The 21625-nt window shown below is 36.8% G+C and overlaps 1 protein-coding gene across 1 annotated transcript in view; it reads right to left on the bottom strand.

The window, feature by feature from the left end:
* KIAA1328 (KIAA1328 ortholog) overlaps positions 1–21625 on the bottom strand; it is a 349319-nt gene that overhangs the window by 315243 nt on the left and 12451 nt on the right. The window contains exon 4 of the mRNA XM_019465357.2: positions 17161–17255. Within this exon, the coding sequence (XP_019320902.2) occupies positions 17161–17255 (95 nt within the window). The remainder of the gene's footprint in view (positions 1–17160; positions 17256–21625) is intronic.

The raw sequence follows: 21625 nt of genomic DNA, 5'->3' as shown, positions 1-21625 counted from the left end.
GCCTCCTAATAATCCCCTATTAATACTCTTTAAATCATTTTCTATTTATTCAAAAGTCTCTTAGTTAAAAAAGCCATGTACCAGAAAAGGTACATAGGACAGAAAAGAAACAGATGTCTTACCTTATATGACATGATTTGGAAAGCAAAGTATACAACAAATTTAAAACAGTGTGTTTATTTATGAACAAGGAAATATATCTAACTATCCTTTACTCAAAGAGAAAACTTTTTTCTCTTCTCAAATGAAAGTTGAGCTTTAATTTTCCCTTTTTCTTCTTCATTTTCCACTTTCCTTCTTCTTCCTGAACAATTAATTGACGTGGGGCAGAGTCAGAATCAGAGTGAGATCCGGAGGACACAAGGACACACTGTGCACAAGGAGGACACACTGTGCACAAGGTTTGCCCAGTAGGATGTCAGTGGCCAAGCAGATTGAGAAGGGCGTCAACACATGACAGGTAGTCCAGCATGGGTGTTACAGCCTCAGTGAAATGAGAAGAGCATCTATGTGGAAGAGCTGCCAGGTATGGGTATAAGCATTTGAGGTGGGTATCCTTGTAAGGCGGTAGGAAGGACCCCCATGGAGATTCAGAGCCCAAGTGTGGTGAGGAAGGGTCTATGCAGGGCTTGAGAGTAGGTGTTAGTATAGAATAGCCCACAAAGAGTGAAGAGAACACACAAAAACGGTTAACTTTTAGTAGATTATCAGGGTCCAAGGAAGATGAGGAAGACATACACTTATAGTATCGGAGCTCAGGCAGAACGAGAAGGGTTATCCTCAAGAAGGGGCAAGCTGGTAGAATGTCAGAGCCTGAGGGTGGGTGAGGAGGGTATCTACACAAGGGAGAAGACCAACATGGAGGTCAGAGCCAGAGAAGGGTTAGAAGAACATGACTGCAAAGGGGGAGCCTGGTGCGGGTGTCAAGGCCTAAGCAGATGAAACAGGATATCCAAATAGTGGGGACAGCCCAACATGAAGACTCAGAACCAGAATGGAGTGAGGAGGGCATTAAGGCAGAGTTTGGACCAGACTGGTGTGCTAAAATATAAGCAGGGAGAAGAGGGCATCCATGAGAGGGGGACTGGTGAACTAGAATGGGGAGTAAGAGCTCAAGCAGGATAAAGAAGGCTTCTGTGCAGAATGAGTAGCAGCAGAGGGGGAGGATTAGTTACATGGAGGTAATTAAACAACAACAAAAAATTAAACATATTAAATATGAAACCAGATTGCCCAATGTTAGCTAGGAAAGTTATAATAACATTTTCTCAAGCACTCACAAACATTTATGAATATCAACCATACCTTGGGTCATGAAATAATTTTTTTTTCTAATTTAAAATTCTGGCCAGAATAGGACCAAACTAGAAATCAATAATAGAAAGATAAGAGGAAAATGTCCACTTGGAAAACTTGGAAATTATAAAATCCTGTTCTAAATAAAGCCATGGGTCAAAAAGGAAGTCTCAAAGGTAATTTTTAAAATATATACATACTGAATGCAAACGAAAACAAAATCTATGTAGAATGCATATTCTGTAATGAGAGGGAAGATGATAGAACTACATGCTGACAGTAAAAGAGGAATGGTCTCTATATTCCTATGTTTCTAGTTTAAGAACCTAGAAAAAGAACAAAATAGATCCAAAGCAACAAGAAAGAAGGAAATAAGAGCAAAAATCAATAAAATTGAAAACACGAAAAATAGATAAACTCAATGGAACATAATGCTGATTATCTAGACAAATATCAGTAAAACTGATAAAGCTGGCCTGACTGACTAAAAGAGAAGGTACAAATCAGCACTATCACAAGTGAAGCACTATGCAGTCATTAAAAGGATAATAGAATAGAATACTACAAACAACTTTATGTTCATAAATTTGGCAACTCCAAAGAAATGGAACAATTCTGGAAAACTACAAGCCCCTAAAGCTCAACTAAGATGAAACAGACAACCTAAATAATCTTGTAACCATTAAAGAAATTAAATTTGTAATTAAAAAACTCTTTAAAACTACACCTCCCAGCCTGGAAAGTTTCAATGGAGAATTCAATCAAATATTTAAAGAATAATTAACACCAATTTTATAGTTTCTTCTGGAAAACAGAAAGGGAGAGAATACTTAACTCATTTTATAAGGATAGTGTTACCATGATACTAAAGCCAGACTATGCCAGTAAAAAAAGAAAAAGAAAGAAAGAAAAAGAAAGGAAAGAAAGCTACAGCCCAATGCGTCTCATGAAACTTGATGTAAAAATTCCAAACAAAATAATAGAAAAACAAACTAGAACTGGATAAAAACAAGGATAACAAGTAAGATTTATTACAGGTATGCAAAACAGGTTCACATTCAAATATCAATTAATAAGATCCACCCTATCAACAGCTAACTCTTCAATAAAATTCATAGGAAATTAAATGTTTGACAAAAATCTAGCATGCAATCATAACAAAAATTCTTATAAAATGAGGAATAGAGGGGAATTTCCTCAAATTTATAAAGAACACCTACAAAAATTCTACACTTAACATTATACTTAATGACAGACTGAACGCTTTCCACATAAAATCAGGAAGGATGTCTGCTCTTATCACTCCTATATACAAAGCACTGCAATGTCCAACATAAGTGGTCATCAATGGTTATTAGAGTAATACAAATTAAAACCACAATGAGATAACATTAAATACCTCTAACAATGACTAAAATAAAAATAATTATAACAAATGCTGGCAAGAATGCTGAGGACTTAGGTGTCTCTTGCATTGCTGGTGGGAAAGTACGATGGTAAACCACTTTTGAAGACAGTTTCTTACAAAACTAAATATGCATTTATTACACAAAATCCCAAAGAAATGAAAATGTTATGCTCACACAAAAATCTAATTCATAGCAACTTCATTTGTAACAGTCAAAAACTAGAAAGAAGGGGCTCCTGGCTGGCTCAGTGGGTGGAGCATGAGACTCCTGATCTCAGGGTTGTAAATTTGAGTCCCAGGTGGGGTGTAGAGATTATTTACAAAAAATTAAAATCTTCAAAAAACAACAAAAACAAAAAAAACCCAGAAACTGGAAAGAAGCCAAATATCCTTCAACAGGCAAATGGTTAAACTGTGGTACATCCCCCATGGAATATATTTAGCAATAAAAGGAACAAACTATTGATACACGCAAGAATGTGGATGGATCTAAAAGGAATTACGCTTAAGTGCGGGGGGTGGGGGGGAAGCTAACCTAAAAAGGTAGCATACTGTATGATCCCATTTTTATAGCATTCTCGAAATGACAGCATTCTTGAAATGACAACATTATAGAGATGGAGAGTAAATTAGTGGTTGCTAAGGATTAGGGAAGGGCGGTGGGAAGACAAATTAACTATGTCTATAAAAAGACAACATGAGTGGTTTTTGTAAACAAACCATTTTGTATCCTTACTCTGGTGATGGTACACAAATCTACATGTGATAAAATTACATAAACCTAACTATACACACAAGTGAGCACATGTGAAACCTATACAAGATTGATGGATCCTGTCAATGTCAATTTCTTGGTTGTAATATTGTGCTATGGTTAATCAAAATACTACCATTGGTGAAAACTGGAGAGGGGACATGGGCTTTCAGTCTGTATTATTTCTTACTACTACAGGTGAATCCACAATTACCTCCAAAAAACTCTTTCTTTTAGAAAATGCATCACCTTGCTATTCTATTTTTGTTTCTGTGAGTCCTGGACTAGAATAAAATAAATGTCCATGAGTCTGATACTGATAAAAATAAACAACAAAATAAATACTGAAGTAAGTAAATAAATAAATATAGGAGAAGTGACAGCTCATCCTTAAAGAAGAATTATTCCAAGTAATAAATGAAAAACAAATAGGGAAAACATGAAGTAATCATTAGAACATCACAGCAATGATTGTTTCAGTGAAGTCCCTTTGATGGGTGCTTCTAATAGTGGGTAAAAGTTTCAGGAAAAAACAAAAAACAAAAAAACCCAAAAAACAGTGGATTTCAATAGTCCCCATGGACCTCCTCCAATTTATTCATTAATTACAGAAAACAATGCAACTTTTCAGAGAAACCTAGTACACTCTACATCAATGACATTACCATAGTTAAAAGCACCAGCACCAACACATCAACATCATATACCCACACTATAATAAATCATAATGCAATCTATTATGAGAAAACATGAAAAAAAAACAAAACCCTGAAATCCTACAAAATATCTGAGGTCATGGGAAGCAAAGAAAAACTAAAGTATTGCCACAAATGGGAGGAGAATAAGGAAACATGAAAACTGAATATAAAATGTGATACTGGAAAAGGAAGAAAAAATTAATAGGCAAGCTTAAGAAATCTGAATAAACTACAGTTAATACTATTGTATCAATGTTAATTTGTGATCATAGCAATATAGTTATTCAAGATATTAAATTTATTTTTTTATAATTTATTTTTTTTTTTTTTCCAGAGAGAGAGCAAGTGCAAGCAGGGGAGAGAGGCAGAGTAAGAGAGAGAGAGAATCTTAAGCAGGCTCCACACTGAGCATGGAGCCTGATGTGGGGCTCAATCCCACGACTTCAGGATCAAGACCTAAGTGAAAATCAAGAGTCAGATGCTCAACTGACTCAGCCACCCAGGTTAACTTTAAAGCTATCTAGATGAAATGTATTAGAACCCATCATAGATTTTTTTTGAAGAGCTTTATTGAATATAAGTTACATATAACAAGGTAACCCACTTAGAGTGTACAATTCAATGGCTTTTCATATATTTACAGAGTTTCTACAACTATCACCATAATCTAATTTTAAAACATTTTCAACTTTGCCATAAGAAACCTTGCATTCATTAGCAGTCACCACCCATTTCTCATTCCTCCAATACTGTACTATTTAGGCAAGTTTTCTGTAGGCCTAAAATTATTTCAAAATAATACAAAAGAATAATGATATTACATTGAATTAAAATGTATATAAATTAAATATATAAAAACATATATATAAACATGTACAAAATTATGACACATTACAAATGGCACATAATCAAGAGAGGAAAATGATATTAAAGTTCTTAAGTTCTAAAGTTCTTGAACTGTTTAGAATAGCTAAAAATACCAATTAATATTAGCTTGTGATTAGTCAAGAATGCATATTACAAATCCCCAGAATGACCGCAGGTCCATTTAAACAGGAAAATGCAAACTATAACTGAGTACAACTAATAACCACAGCATCAAATATATAAGGAAAAAATTGACAAAACTAAGTAGTGAAATGCATAAGTTCCCAATCACAGTGTGACCTCATTTTACCTTAACAACCACTTTTAAAAGCCCCACCTTCAAATACAGTCACGCTCTGAGAACTGGGGGTTCTCATTTCAATATTCATTTCAATATGAATTTGGGTGGGGGGGGTGTCACAATTTAGCCCAAAAGAAGCATACAATGCATAAAGATGTAATTGCTAAAAGTAACAACTTAAATATTGGGTAACACAGTTGTATAGAGATAGAATTTTTATGTATCACTTAAGCTAAGTTAGATGAATTCAAATTAAATTGTTACAAATTTAGGGTATTAACTGTAATCCCCAAGGTAACCATTAAGAAAATAATTAAAAATTTTACAAAAAAAAGAAACAAAAGACCCAGTCAAAATGGTGCACACACACACACACACACACACACACACACACACACACGATCAAACAAAACAAAAAAAGCACCAATGGAGTAACAAGGAAACCAAAAACAGGAAGCATTTTTCACATTCGTATGACATATAAAACATATATGTACATAATGGCAAAATGGTACTTCATTATAAGAAATTACTTCAAATGTACATGGATTATGCTCACCAATGAAAGCAATTGGGAAGATGGATTTAAAAACAATTATTTTTAATATTTATTTTTGAGACAGAATGAGTGTGAGCAGGAGAGGGACAGAGAGAGAGGGAGACAGAATCTGAAACAGGTTCCACACTGTCAGTGCAAAGCCTGACGTTGGGTTTGAACACATGAACCATGAAATCATGACCTGAGCCGAAGCTGGATGCTCAACTGACTGAGCCACCCAGGCACCCCTAGAAAATGGATTTTTAAAATCCAACAGGGGCACCTGGGGGGCTCAGTTGGTTAAGTGACCAAGTCTTGATTTCAGCTCAGGTCATGATCTCATGGTTTGTGAGCTCAAGCCCCACACTGGACCGCATGCTGACAGTGCATAGCCTGCTTGGGATTCTCTCTCTCCCTCTCTCTGCCCCTACCCTGCTTGCACTCTCTCTCTCTCTCAAAATAAATAAATAAACTTACACACACACACACACACACACACACACACACACACAATGTAACTATAAGTTGCCTCTAAGAGACTCATTTTAAATTAAAAGACATAAAGATTGAAAGCTAAAATATGGAAAAAGATATTCCATGCAAGTATCTTTCAAATAGAAAGAGAGCTGAGTTGGCTATACTAATATCAAACAAAATAAGAGTTCAAAACAAAAAATGTTACAAGACAAAGAGATAGATGTCATATACTCATAAAAGGGTCAAGTCCTCAAGAATATATTAAAATTATAAAAATGAACACACTAGAGTTACCAAATATATGAAGAAAGTACTGACACAACTGATGAGGAATATAGTTCACTAATAGTTGGAGACTTCAATAACCCACTATCAATAACAAATAGAACATCTAGATGCAAGTGATCAATAATAAAAAGAGGAACTTGAACAACACTATAAGTCGACTAGACTTAAAAGACATACAAAGAACATTCCACCAAACAACAGTTGAATCAACATTCTTCTCGAGTGCACATGGAACATTCTCCAGAATAAATCATACATTAGCTCACAAAACAACTCTCAAAATATTTAAAAATACTCAAAGCATGCAAAGTACCTTTTCCACCGCAATGGAATAAAGCCCAAAGTCAATAAGGGAAAGAAAAGTGGAAAATTCATAAATACATGGAAATCAAACAACACACTCTTTTAAATGGATAAAAGGAAAAATCATAAGGAAAATTAGAAAGTACTTGAATGAAAATGAAAACACAACATATCAAAATCTATGGGGTCCATCAAAAGCAGTGCTGATACAAATTTGTGCTATAAATTATAGCACAAATGCCTACATTAAAAAACGAGAGAGATTTCAAGTCAGTAACTTAACTTTACACCTTAAGGACTAGAAACTAAAACCAAAACCTAGCAAAAGGAAGAAAATAGTAAAGAGCAAAGATAAATATAATAGAGAATAGAAATATAATAGAGAATCTATAAAACCAAAAGTTGGTTCTTTGAAAAGATCAACAAAATTTAAAAATTTTTAGCTTAGACTGATAAATGAAAGATGATGTAAATAAAATTAGAAATGAAAGTAGGGACATTACTTCTAACTATACAGAAATAAAAAGGATTGTAAAAGAACAGTACAAACAATTTTATGTCCTAGGCATTGGATAACCTATATAAAATAAACATTTCTAAAAACACAAAAATTACCAGCACTTACTCAAGAATAAATGTAGGATCTAAATAAACCTTTAACAAGTAAGGAGATATAAACAGTAATCAAAAACTACTCTACAAAAACAAGCTAAGAACCAGATAGCTTCGAGGATGAACTCTACCAAATATTTATTTTTTTCCTACCCAATATTTATTTATTTTTAATTCTTTTAATGTTTTATTTTATTTTTGAGAGAGAGAGAGAGAGAGAGAGAGAGAGAGAAGGAGTCAGGGAGGGGCAGAGAGAGAGGGAGACACAGAACCCGAAGCAGGCTTCAGGCTCCAAGTTGTCAGCAAAGAGCCCAACATGGGGCTTGAATTCATGAACCGTGAAATCATGACCTGGGCCAAAGGCAGACACTCAACCAAATGAGCCACCCAGGTGCCCTTCCTAGTCAATATTTAAAGAAGAATTAATACCAATCCTTCTCAAATTCATCCAAAGAACCATTGGTCTCAGAGAATGAGGTAAGTAGTACCTGATAACCTAAGCTAGACAAGGAACTATGAGAAAATAAAACTACAGACCAAGATCCCCTATGAATAGAGATTCAAAAATGCTCAAAAAAAAAAAAAAAAAAAAAAGTCAGCAAACCAAATCCAAAAATGTATTAAAAGGTTTATAAACATGACCAACTAACTGATGTTTACCCCAAAAATGCGAGGATGTTTTGACCTAAGACTATCAATCAGGTTTAACACAAATCTACCAACTGGGTGGCTCAGTCAGTTAAGTGGCCAACTCTTGGTTTTGGCTCAGGTCATGATCTTGTGGTTTCATGGGTTCAAGCCCTGCATTAGTCACTGCACTGACAGTGTGGAACCTGCTTGGGATTCTCTGTCTCCCTCTCTCTCGGTCCCTCCCTCTCTCTCGGTCCCTCCCCCACTCATGCTGTCTCTCTCTCTCTCTCTCAAAATAAATAAATAAACTTAAAAAAGAAAAGAAAATCAATCAACACATATCTGACAAACAAACCTACAAAAATATGTGTTCATATCAACTGACACAGAAAAAGCATTTGAAAAAACTCCCCCAAAACTCAAACTAGGAACGGAAGGAAATTTCCTTAACGTGATAAAGGCAATCTAGGAAAAACTCACAGCTAACATGTTATCCCAATGATGAAAAACTGAAAGCTTTCCCACTAAGTTCAGGAACAAGACAAGAATGCCTGCTTCTACCACTCTATTCAACAATATGCTGGAACTTCAAGCCAGAGGAAAAAGAAATAAGAGGCACCCAAACTGGAAAAGAAGTAGAACCATCTCTGTTTGTGGATGACATGATTGATTCTATATACAGAAAATCCACAGAGAACCCACAAAAAAAACTATTAGAGCTAATAAACAAATGTAACTGTTTCAGGGTACAAGATTAACATGTAAACCTCTTGTATTTCTATACACAGCAACAAACAATCTGAAAGGAATATTAAGAGAACAATTCTATTTATAAGAACACCTAAAAGAAAATTCTTAAAAATAAATTTAAACAAAAAAGTGAAAGGCTTGTACAGTGGAAACTACAAAACATTGCTAAAAGAAATTAAAGACTTAAATATTGAAAGACATTTCATGTTTGTGGACTGGAACACTTAATATTGTTAACAAGGCAATATTCCCCAAAGTGATCTACGGATTTAATATAATCCTATCAAAATCTCAAGTGCCTTTTTTTTTTTTTTCCAGAAGTGGAAATGCTGATCTTGTAATTCATATGGAATTGCAAAGATGACTCAAGTCATCTTCAAAAGGAAGAACAAAGTTGGAGGTCTTGTATTTCATGCTTACTACAAAGATACACTAATTGAAACAGTGTGGTATTAGCATTAGAATAGACATATAGAGCAGTGAAAAAGTACTCAGAGTCCAGAAATAAACTGGTATACTTTTGGTCAATCAAATTTTGAGTTGTGCCAAGACCATCAAATGGGAAAAGAACAGTCTCTCCAACAAATAATGCTGGGACAAATGGATTTCCATATGCAAAAAAAAGAAAGAAAAAAAAAAGTCAAAACACTACCCCTTACCATACACAAAAATTAAATAAAAATGGACCAAAGGCCCAAATATAAGAGCTAAAACCATAAAATGCATAGAAGAAAACATAGGGTTAAATCTTCATGATCTCTGATATAGCAATAATCCTTAGAAATGACACTGAAAGCACAACTGACAAGAAAAAAATAGAGAATTTAGACTTCATCGGTAGTAATATCTTTTGTGCTTCAGAGGACACAACCAAGGAAGTAAAAAAAAAAAAAAAACACCCACATAAGGAGAAATTATATGCAAATCATACATCTGTTAATTAAAGTAAATTAAACATTCAAAAACCAATCAATGTAATTTACTACATTAACAGTTAAAGAAAAAAAATATCATGCTATTAGCTAATAAAGAAAAATCATTTGACAAAGTTCTACTCCTATTTATGATTAAAAAAACAACTCTCAGCAAACTAGGAACAAAAATAAATTTCTTGGGCCTGATAAAGAACATTTACAAAAATCCTACAGCTTGGAGGCGCCTGGGTGACTCAGTCAGTTGAGTGTCCAACTTTGGCTCAGTTCATGCTCTTGAGGTTCATGGGTTTCAAGCCCCAGGTAGGGCTCTGTGCTGACAGCTCAGAGCCCGGAACCTGCTTCGGATTCTGTGTCTCCCTCTCTCTCTCTGCCCCTCCCTCACTCGCACTCTGTCTCTCTATCAGAAAAAATAAATAAATACTTTAAAAAAGTTTTTTTTAAATCCTACAGCTTACATTGAAATTAATGATGAAAGACTTAAGATCAGGAACAAGAAGACAAAGACATCCATTTTCATTCAACATTGTAGCACAGGTTCTAGCCAATGCAAAAGGGCAAGAAAAAGAAACAAGGTGTCTACAAATAGAAAGGAAAAAATAAAATTGTTTTTATTTGTAGATGACATGATCCTGAATATAGAAAATCCAAAGTCTTATGCCAAAAAAAAACTATCATAAAAAATAAATTAAAAAGTCTGAAGGAGGGGGCACCTGGGTGGGTCAGTCAGTTAGGCATCTAACTCTGGATTTCGTCTCAGGTTACGATCACAGTTTGTGAGATGGAGCCCCCTGCGTCTGTCTCTGCACTGAACAGCACAGAGCCTCTCTCTCTTCGCCCCTACCTTGCTTGCGTGTGTGCACTTGCTCACTTGCTCTCTTTTTCAAAATAAACATTTAAAAAATTTTTGAAGGAGACCAAGTCAGTATTTAAAACACTAATTCTGGTGTGCCTGGGTGGTTCAGTTGATCTTTACACATCCAATTCTTGATTTTGGCTCAGGTCATTATCTCAAGGTTCCTCGGTTCCGGCTCCACATGGGGCTCTGTGCTAACAGCAGAGCCTGCTTAGGATTCTCTCTCCTCTCTCTCTGTCCCTGCTCCTGTGCGTGTGTGCTCTCTCTCTTTCTCTCTCTCAGAATGAATAAACTTTAAAAGATTCTGTGTTATCATATAAGAAATTATATAAAATTAAAAATTAAATGTAAAATAAAAATTTTTAATTACAACATCTCCAATAGTATCAAAAACATAAAATACTTAACGACAACATATGTGCATATATTATAACCTGTACCATGAAAACTACAAATCACTACAGAAGAAAATTAAGAAAATCCAAATTAATGGAGAAATATGACCTATCACAGACCGAAAGTCTCAATAACATAAAGATGTCAATTTTCCTCAATTTGATCTACAAATTCAATACACTCTAAACAAAATTTAGCAGGCAACTTTCTTTTAAAAGTTGAAAAGCTAATTCTAAAATTTACAGTGAAATGCAAAGGACTTCAAAAAGCCAAACTAGTTTTCAAAAAGAACAAAACTGTAGGACTTACCTGATTTCAAGACTTACTATAAAATTACAGTAATCAAGTCAATTTGGTATTGGCATAAGGGCAACACAAAGATCAATGGAATGGAATGAAAAGCCCAGAACAGATCATGCATGTATGGTCAACTGATTTTGACAAGGAGGCAGAGGTAATTCTGCAGAAAGGGTAGTCTTTTCTAACAAAGGAAAAAAATCATCTTGGGATGGGCAAGATCTTTTAGATAGAACACTAAAGACACGAACAACAAAAGAAAAAGTTGATGAAATAAAAACTCTTCCTTTACAAAAGAAAACACTAAGAAAACCAGAAAGCAAGGTTGGGGAGAAAACCACATATTTGACAACTTGCATCCACAGTATATAAAGAACATATCAGTATCAAGAAGAGAATGGGGTGGGTCAAAAAAAACAGGCAAAAGATTTTAACAGACACCTGAAAGAAGAATAGCCAATGATACTATTAATCTTAGGACAACACAACTCCACAAGGAGAGATCACTATACTCATTAGAATGGCTAAAATTGAAAGAAATGACGATACCAAGAGTTAGCAAATATGCTGAATGATGGAATTCTCATCAGTTGCTAGTGCTGAAATAACACAACCACATTAGAAAACAGTTTGACAATTTCTTATAAGGCTAAATGTACACTTAAGATATAACTGGGCAATTCTGTATGTAATTATTCACAGAAGAAAAGTTAAAACATCATATCCACACAAACACTTGTACATGAATGTCATAGAAGCTTCATTCATAAAAGGCAAAAACTCAAACAACTCAAATGTGTATTAACAGATGAATAGCTAAGCAAATTAAAATACAGGCCAGCAATGAAGACTACTCAATAAAAAAATAAAAAAAAAAAAAAGTACTACTTCTGCACACAACAAATTGAAAAAAAAAAAAAATCTCAAAAATATCACCCTCTGAAATAAGCCAGATATAAAAGGACAAATATTCTATGATTCCACTCGTAGAGTCAAATTCACAGACACACATGGAACAGTGGTTACCAAACAGTTGGGGTGAAGGGAGGATGAGGAGTTATTTTTAACGGATACAGGGTTTGAATGATGAAAAAGTTCTGGAAATGGGATTGTGGAGATGACTGCACAACAATATGAATGTACTTAACACCACTACAGACTTAAAAATGGTTAAGCTGATAAATTTTATGTGCATTTTACTATACACACAAAATCATCTCGCAGAAGGAAAAAAAAGCCAGACAGAAGAGGGTACATACTGTCTGGCCATTTACGTGGCATGTCAGAACAAGTAAAACTAAGCAATGATGACAGAAATCACATTATTGGCTGTCTGGAAGGAAGAAACAGACTGTAAAAGGTCTCAACATAACTTTTAAAAATGACCTTACATTTGCTAAAACTCACTGAAATATACACTTAAAACGTATATGTATCAAAAAATGCATACATATTATGGAATATAAGTGCACTTCTATACATTTTAAAATAAATAAATAAGCTTGAGGAGGGAACGAAATGCAACAGGTAGAAAATTATACTATAGACTAGGGGCACCTAGGTGGCTCAGTCAGTTAAGCATCCAACTTCCACTCAGGTCATGATCTCACAGTTCACAAGTTCAAGCCCCACGCAGGGCTCAGTGCTGACAGTTCAGAGCCTGACGTCTGCTTTGAATTCTGTGTCTCTGGTTCTCTCTGCCCCTCCCCCACTCACAGTCTTTCACTCTCTCTCTCTCAAAAATAAACATTAAAAATAAATAAATAATAAATAAATAAATAAAAGAAAATAATACTACAGACTCTAGGAAGGAGGCTATGTTGTGGTGTACAAAGAAGGTAGTAGCTGAAAGGAAACATGTGGTCAGAGGAGTATTTTATTTCTCAAGACGAAAGACAAATGATTGTATTTAATGACAATAGGAAACCAGTTATTTGAAACCAAGCTAAAAATCCAAAGATAAAAGAATACAAAAGGTAGGAATGTTTTGTTGCCAGTGTTTAAGAATATGGCACTTCCCCACTTCAATATAAATGAGTCTTGTAAAAGCAAGTGAAAATGGTTTGGGCAGTATGAGTAGAAACAAGTAGACTGAAATATCCAATAGAGGAAACGTAGCAAACTCAAGAAACCTAGAACACGTTATTCCCATGTATCTGTACATTAATAGTAAATACAGTAATACTGGAGTTTTCTAGCAATATAAGCAAATTTATACTAATACCCTGTAGTGACATACTGACCCTCTACCAAGAAACCAGCATTTTCCTGGAAAGCAGAAGGTTGCTGAAACCAAAACAATATGCTCTAATATTTCAGGTATTCTCCAAGCCTGGCAACTGAAATGAAATGGATCACTAAAGGCGTGCCTGAGTGGCTCTGTCAGTTAAGCTTCTGGCTTCGGCTCAGGTCATGATCTCATGGTTCATGGGTTCGAGCCCCGCGTCAGGCTCTGTGCTGACAGCTCAGAGCCTGGAGCCTGGTTCGGATTCTGTGTGTCTCTCTCTCCCTGCCCCTCTCCCACTCGCGCTCTGTCTCTGTCTCTCAAAAATAAATAAATGTTAAAGTGGATCACTTAGGACAACAATGGCAACTCAGGACCATTAATATATGGAATCAAACTAATGGTAATAGTTTTCAACGCCATCAAGTGTATGTAAGGATAGCCACAGCCATTTAAGTGGTAAAAAGTTTTGTGAAAAGGTCATCTGCAAGTATGGAGGGTTAACTAATGTTTTCCCAACACAAAGAACACTATTTGAAGTTGATGAAAACTCTACTTGGGGGACTAAAACAGCCAAAGAACTCTAGTGAAAAAAATTACCGTTTATCTCAGGAGGGACATCAAATTCAGAGTAAGGTATGTACTCTGAATTCTCACACCCTATACCCTAGCCCCCAAAACATCACTGATGTTATCCTTTATAACTGCAATTACATGATTTGGTAAGGTAATTATTTTTTAAGTTTACTTATTTATTTTTTTTATTTTTATTTTTTTTTACAAGTGCTGGAATTCACTTTATTATTTTTTCAATATATGAAATTTATTGTCAAATTGGTTTCCATACAACACCCAGTGCTCATCCCAAAAGGTGCCCTCCTCAATACCCATCACCCACCCTCCCCTCCCTCCCACCCCCCATCAACCCTCAGTTTGTTCTCAGTTTTTAAGAATCTCTTATGCTTTGGGGCACCTGGGTGGCTCAGTCGGTTAAGCGGCCGACTTCGGCTCAGGTCATGATCTCGCAGTCCGTGAGTTCGAGCCCCGCGTCGGGCTCTGTGCTGACAGCTCAGAGCCTGGAGCCTGTTTCAGATTCTGTGTCTCCCTCTCTCTGACTCTCCCCTGTTCATGCTCTGTCTCTCTCTGTCTCAAAAATAAATAAAACGTTAAAAAAAAAAATTAAAAAAAAAAAAAAAGAATCTCTTATGCTTTGGCTCTCTCCCACTCTAACCTCTTTTTTTTTTTTCCTTCCCCTCCTCCATGGGTTTCTGTTAAGTTTCTCAGGATCCACATAAGAGTGAAAACATATGGTATCTGTCTTTCTCGGTATGGGCTATTTCACTTAGCATCACACTCTCCAGTTCCATCCACGTTGCTACAAAGGGCCATATTTCGTTCTTTCTCATTGCCATGTAGTACTCCATTGTGTATATAAACCACAATTTCTTTATCCATTCATCAGTTGATGGACATTTAGGCTCCTTCCATAATTTGGCTATTGTTGAGAGTGCTGCCATAAACATTGGGGTACAAGTGCCCCTATGCATCAGTACTCCTGTATCCCTTGGGTAAATTCCTAGCAGTGCTATTGCTGGGTCATAGGGTAGATCTATTTTTAATTTTCTGAGGAACCTCCACACTGCTTTCCAGAGTGGCTGCACCAATTTGCATTCCCACCAACAGTGCAAGAGGGTTCCCGTTTCTCCACATCCTCGCCAGCATCTATAGTCTCCTGATTTGTTCATTTTGGCCACTCTGACTGGCGTGAGGTGATATCTGAGGGTGGTTTTGATTTGTATTTCCCTGATGAGGAGCAACATTGAGCATCTTTTCATGTGCCTGTTGGCCATCCGGATGTCTTCTTTAGAGAAGTGTCTATTCATGTTTTCTGCCCATTTCTTCACTGGGTTATTTGTTTTTCGGGTGTGGAGTTTGGTGAGCTCTTTATAGATTTTGGATACTAGCCCTTTGTCCGATATGTCATTTGCAAATATCTTTTCCCATTCCGTTGGTTGCCTTTTAGTTTTGTTGGTTGTTTCCTTTGCTGTGCAGAAGCTTTTTATCTTCATAAGGTCCCAGTAGTTCATTTTTGCTTTTAATTCCCTTGCCTTTGGGGATGTGTCGAGTAAGAGATGGCTACGGCTGAGGTCAGAGAGATCGTTTCCTGCTTTCTCCTCTAGGGTTTTCATGGTTTCCTGTCTCACATTCAGGTCCTTTATCCATGTTGAGTTTATTTTTGTGAATGGTGTGAGAGAGTGGTCTAGTTTCAACCTTCTGCATGTTGCTGTCCAGTTCTCCCAGCACCATTTGTTAAAGAGACTGTCTTTTTTCCATTGGATGTTCTTTCCTGCTTTGTCAAAGATTAGTTGGCCATACGTTTGTGGGTCTAGTTCTGGGGTTTCTATTCTATTCCATTGGTCTATGTGTCTGTTTTTGTGCCAATACCATGCTGTCTTAATGATTACAGCTTTGTAGTAGAAGCTAAAGTTACTTATTTATTTTGAGAGAGAGAGAGTGACACACACAGCCAAGTGGGGGAGGGGCACAGAGGGAGAGAGAATCCCAAGCAGGCTCTGCACTGTCAGCACAGAGCCCGATGCAGGACTTGATCCCACAAAACACAAAATCATGACCTGAATCGAAACCAAGAGTCAGATGCTCAACCAACGAGCCAGCCAGGCACTCCTAGTAAGGTAATTTTTTAACTTCAGTCTTTTTAGAAAAGCTTCCACAAACATTATTTTATGGCCTGGACATTTTGAAACACTTCATACAGTCATCTTTAATTAAAAGTAAAGACGGAAAAGATCTATTTCCAAACATGCAATTCAAAGACAAAAATAGTACTATTTTAATCAATTTTTAGGTATGGCCTTTCCTTAAATTTGACTTTTACAATTTGTATTAATACATTCCTCTATATACATTTTCATTTATTAAGTATTTTAAGACCCCAAAACTGGATGTGTGTGTTGACAACTAAGTCACTCCAAGTAGATATGCTTCATACATATCATTAATAAACTGAAATATTAAAACCAAATAGTTACAAACTATCATTCACAAAATTCAAAATCCCTTACTTTGAATCCTGAAAGCATCAGGAGTTAGCAGAATGACCATAGATATTCTTGTGATGAACTACAGTAAAGTCAATGTTCATTTTTGGTCAGATGCTAAACCAAAACCAAAGGTAGTTGCTATGACACTGATTACAACATATCAACCTATATCAACAGCAGCGCTAAACTCCTACATTTTCCCTTGTGATAGAGGACCACTGCACATATGTGCACCAAACAATTTGGGAAATTAAATACACAAGAAAATGTAAATTGGAAAGTGGTTTGTTCTGGTTTTTCTTTTTTTACTTTTTTCCTACTTTTCTTTTTTTGGGGCCACAGAATACCTTTTTTTCTAAGTCTTTGCTTTCCTAAGATCAATGATACAATGACATCAAACCATATTTTCGGTTTCTATTTTCAAAAAATTGTCTTATATAATAATACATTTCATATAAGATTTTATCTCACCTGGCCAGTTCTTTAATTAAATTTGCAATGCGTCTTTTGTCTTCGAGACATAAATCCTTCAGTGATGCACTCTTTATTCCTCCCTTGCAGAAATTCTAATACAAAACAGAAAAATCTTTTGGTTAAACTTTGGCTAAAAACAATTTTTAAGACTCTATGAGAAGTCTCTTAAAATTAGCCTAGGAGGTAAAAAATTTCTCAGATATCTTTTCTCTGGTGGTACACTCATTACCTGTTTCATTCAAACCTACTATGAACTCAAAACAGGCTAAGGAACTGTCTGTCCAGCAGGGGACATCGCAATGTTTACACAGAAAAGCACACAGGAAGAACTCAAAAGGCAGAAATGTCCCTGCTTAAATATTAGGGAATATTAAGGAAATAATGTTCCCTTGGTGAATGTCACAAAACAAACACCTACTGGAAGTTACTGAGAACCTTTCCTCCATCACAGCCCCTAGGCTGCTTGAAAGCACACTAAGGTTGGCAGCAGAGGCACCAGTTTCTAACCTCTCAGTACATCCTAAAGTTCATTGCACTGGGTACTAGACCAAAGAATAATAAAAGTAGCTAACACATACCTCGTGCTTACTGCATGTCAGGAACACTGTAAGTATTTTACACTTACTAATCCATCTCACTTTCACAACAGTGCTATTAGGTAGGTATTATTTCTATTAACAGCGAGGGTACATATCTTGCCTAGGATACCAACAGTTAAAGTAGCAGAATGAGTATGTGCTCTCAACCACTGAACTATCTCCTCCCTCTCTTGTGCTATAAGAAGTTCTCCCAGTACTTGAACATCAAGTACTTGCACATGAACATCTTTAAAGCAATGAAACTTAGGGAACCACAAGGAAACTAGAGGTAACATGTAAATGGAAGGAAACTTTGGCATTTGGACAACCACAAAGTAGATTAGTCCAATTTCTTCAGGTAGCCAAGGGTAATCCAAGACCTCTAAAATGAATCCTGGAAATACTGATAGTCTCAGATGGGAAATACTGATAGTCATAGATGGGGAGAAAAAGGAAATTATATCAAGGAGATGGTAAAAAAAATGAGTTTGGTTTTGGTCAACTCAAGATGCCAGGAGGATAGTCATACAGAAATGTTTAGGCAAGAAGTTGGAAATGTGGGTCTGGCTCTCAAGTCAGAGAAAAATATAAAAGATTTAAACTTCAGCCACACTGTGGGGGCGCCTGGGTGGCTCAGTTGATTAAGCGTCCAACTTCGGCTCAGGTCGTGATCTCGCAGTCCCTGAGGGTGAGCCCTATGTCAGGCTCTGTGCTGACAGCTCAGAGCCTGGAGCCTGCTTCAGATTCTGTGTCTCCCTCTCTCTCTGCCCCTCCTGTGCTTGCTCACGCACTCTCTTTCTCTCTCTCAAAAATTAATAAACGTTAAAATTTTTTTTAAAAAACTTCAGCCATACTGTATTACGGATGATGTTTAGATTTTTATTATTCTCTTTATACTTTTCTATGTTCTAAATTTTCCTTAAAATTAAGAAAAAATATTAGTTTTTAAAAATTATCTACAAATCCAAGACAATAAATTAAAATTGGTATTTGAAAGGACAAGATGAGAATCAGAAGGATATAATATTGTGGGAGAAAAAGAAACGTTTCAAGAAGAGTTTGGGGATAAGAGTGGTAAGGAACAAAAAAACTACACAGAATGTGAAAGAAGTCACTCCATTTGGCAATGGAAGAAGTTGCTGAAAACACACGAGAAGACATCTGGGAAGACACCTGAGTAGCGGTGCCATGAGTAGAATAAACAAGAGAAACCCCTGCACGTGGGCAAGAACCTCAGCAGCATTGTGTTTAACGCACTTGAAAACACAAATGTTGTCAACTAAAGAATAAACTGTAGCATATGTATACAATGGAATTCCATAGGCACGGGTTGTTACACTATTAATTGGCTTCCATCTTCAAACCCACCCTTCCAGCCTCTGCTTTGTGATGCTGAGGCTGAGACTCAGAAACCTTACTTCTTTGCCACATGGCTCTCTGTTAAAATCTGCGAACAGGAAGAACGAGAGGGAGACCAGAGGTTGTCAGAAGAAAAGACACTGTCGTCCCTATTGGCGTCCTGTTCCCACCCATGTTCTGCCCCGCCCCGGGCCCAGAGTGTACCCTGGCAGGCACAGCAGGCTGCGGTTTACAATTTTCCCAGCCCTGGCAGAACCAGCCTTTAGCATGTCTCCTCAGGGACAGCAGTGCCTCTGAGGCTGGTTCCCCCTCAGTCCAGGTTCCAGCTCTCATGGGCCCCTCCGTCAAGCTTCTAGGTGTTAATAACTGCAACTTGCTCTGGCTGTTTTCCTAGCCCTAGAGATGGGAACTGTTTCTTGCGGTTACTGCCTACATTAAATCTTGATGAGGTCGGTTTGCCTTTGCAATTTTCCAGCACCAATTCAGCGGGTCTTTATATTAAACATGCTCAGTTAGAATAACTGACTAAACTCTGAAATATCAGTGAAAATAAATGACAGAATTATATATAACATAAGTAAATTTCATGAACATTAATATTAAGCAAAAAAAGCAAATGATGCAACATAGTATTAGCTCATTTATATAAATTTCCAAATACATAGAACACAGAACGTTGTTTAAAAAACAATTATGTATTAGACTATATAGGACAAGGGTTGGTAAACTACAGCTGCAAGCCAAATCTGGTTCACTGCCTATTTTTGTAAATAAGGGTTTATTAGAACATAGCCATGTACATTAATTTACACATTGACTCTCTTCACACTACAGTGGCAGAGTTGAGTAAGTGAGACAGAGACCACATGGCTCACAGAGGCTGAATATTTACCATCTGGCCCTTTACAGAAAAAGTTTGTCAACTCCTGACATACAAAAACAAAAGAATGATGGGGCACCTGGGTCAATCAGTCAGTTAAATGTCCAACTCTTGATTTTACCTCAAGGGAACCAGGTTGGGATTCTCTCCCTGTCTCTCTGCCCCCCCTGCTCACTCTCACTCTCTCAAAAATAAATAAGTAAACTTTAAAAAGAAAAGAAAAGAAAAGAAAAGAAAAGAAAAGAAAAGGAAAGAAATGATAAACACAAAGTCCAGAATAGGTATTACCAAAGAAGATGACAGAATACAGGAAGGACATACCTCTACAGCCACGTGGTTTACAATGGCATCACTGCAATGCAGTGGGGAGAAGAATGGTCTTCTCACTCACGGGTGCAGACCAATAGACTGTCGGTATGGAAAAATGAACTGACCTTAACACGATACACGTAATAATTCCCGATGAGTAGTGGATTTTACTGTGAAGAGTAAAACAATGTGGCTTCTCAAAGAGAGAAAGAACCTGCTGCAAACAGTATAGTTGGCCAGGCGCCTCACCTAACTCCTGCCACACCTTCAGATCCACTGTGGTGTTCACGCCAATGCCAATGACCGGGAATGGCAGAGATGCTAGAACTGAACCATTTCTGCCTGCCAGGCCATCCTTAAAGAACAACTTGTACTCTGAGGTTCCCCATTAGCCTGACAGACACTGCCTCACACTGCAAAGCATTATGAAGTCTGAGGTTTCTCCTAGTCAATTTTTCTTCTTTCTTTATTCTCTCACTGATGCCAGATGTAGAGTAAAATCCTAAGGCTCTCCTTGTGTATCCCTGTTCGCTTTACTCTCTATTCTATGTCAGCTTTTCCTCCACTGAATCTCTGCCATTTCTACTTTCATCATAGCACCTACTTCCCAGAAGACTTGAACTGACACCATTACCATTTTGAAACTGTTAATGAATTAAGGGCCCAGCTTTTGGACACCAAAGATCACGAGAACATATATAGAAAAACCACAAGCCGTCATGTTCTCCAGGGAAAAATGCACACATCTTCCTAGTTTTGAGGAAAAAAAAAAATGCATACACACACACACACACACACACACACACATCATTTCTAGTTTTGAGACAAAATACATCCCATACACTTACATTCCACCTTCCAGGCAAAAAGGAGTAACAGGAACCAATTTATTCCAATGCCTAAAACAACCAAAAAATCTGACCAAATATATCAAAAAGCAGTTCTCAAACACTGGCTAGCAGGCAGCACAGGAAAGTGATCGCTGAAAGAGGGGAACCAAATAAGATGAGGTATACCATTATCTTAATTCAACTGCCTCTGGAGTTTCCAATGTGCAACGTGGGAAACCCAAACGAAGCCCAGCAATCTCCCCAATTTGAGAAGACAGAGCTAGGCATCCACGAAGGCCAAGGTGTCTAGCGTTTGCAGAGCCGAGTACTGGAGAAGACAGAGCTGCACAGAAAGTGAGCTCCAGGGATCTGCAGAGGGGTCCCTGCACATCAACCACTGAGTACTGATCAGCATACGTTTATGAGGGGACCCACCAAAATCCAGGGAAAGAACAACTCAATGTGAGAATAATTTTTGCAGCTAATACAGTGCCAGGAATAGCTCA

The sequence above is a fragment of the Panthera pardus genome, unplaced genomic scaffold (assembly GCF_024362965.1).
Source record: "Panthera pardus isolate Hobbes unplaced genomic scaffold, ASM2436296v1 HiC_scaffold_15, whole genome shotgun sequence".
NCBI lineage: Eukaryota > Metazoa > Chordata > Mammalia > Carnivora > Felidae > Panthera > Panthera pardus.
The sequence above is the reverse complement of the archived record's forward strand: the minus strand, read 5'-3'. Positions and strand labels throughout refer to the sequence as shown.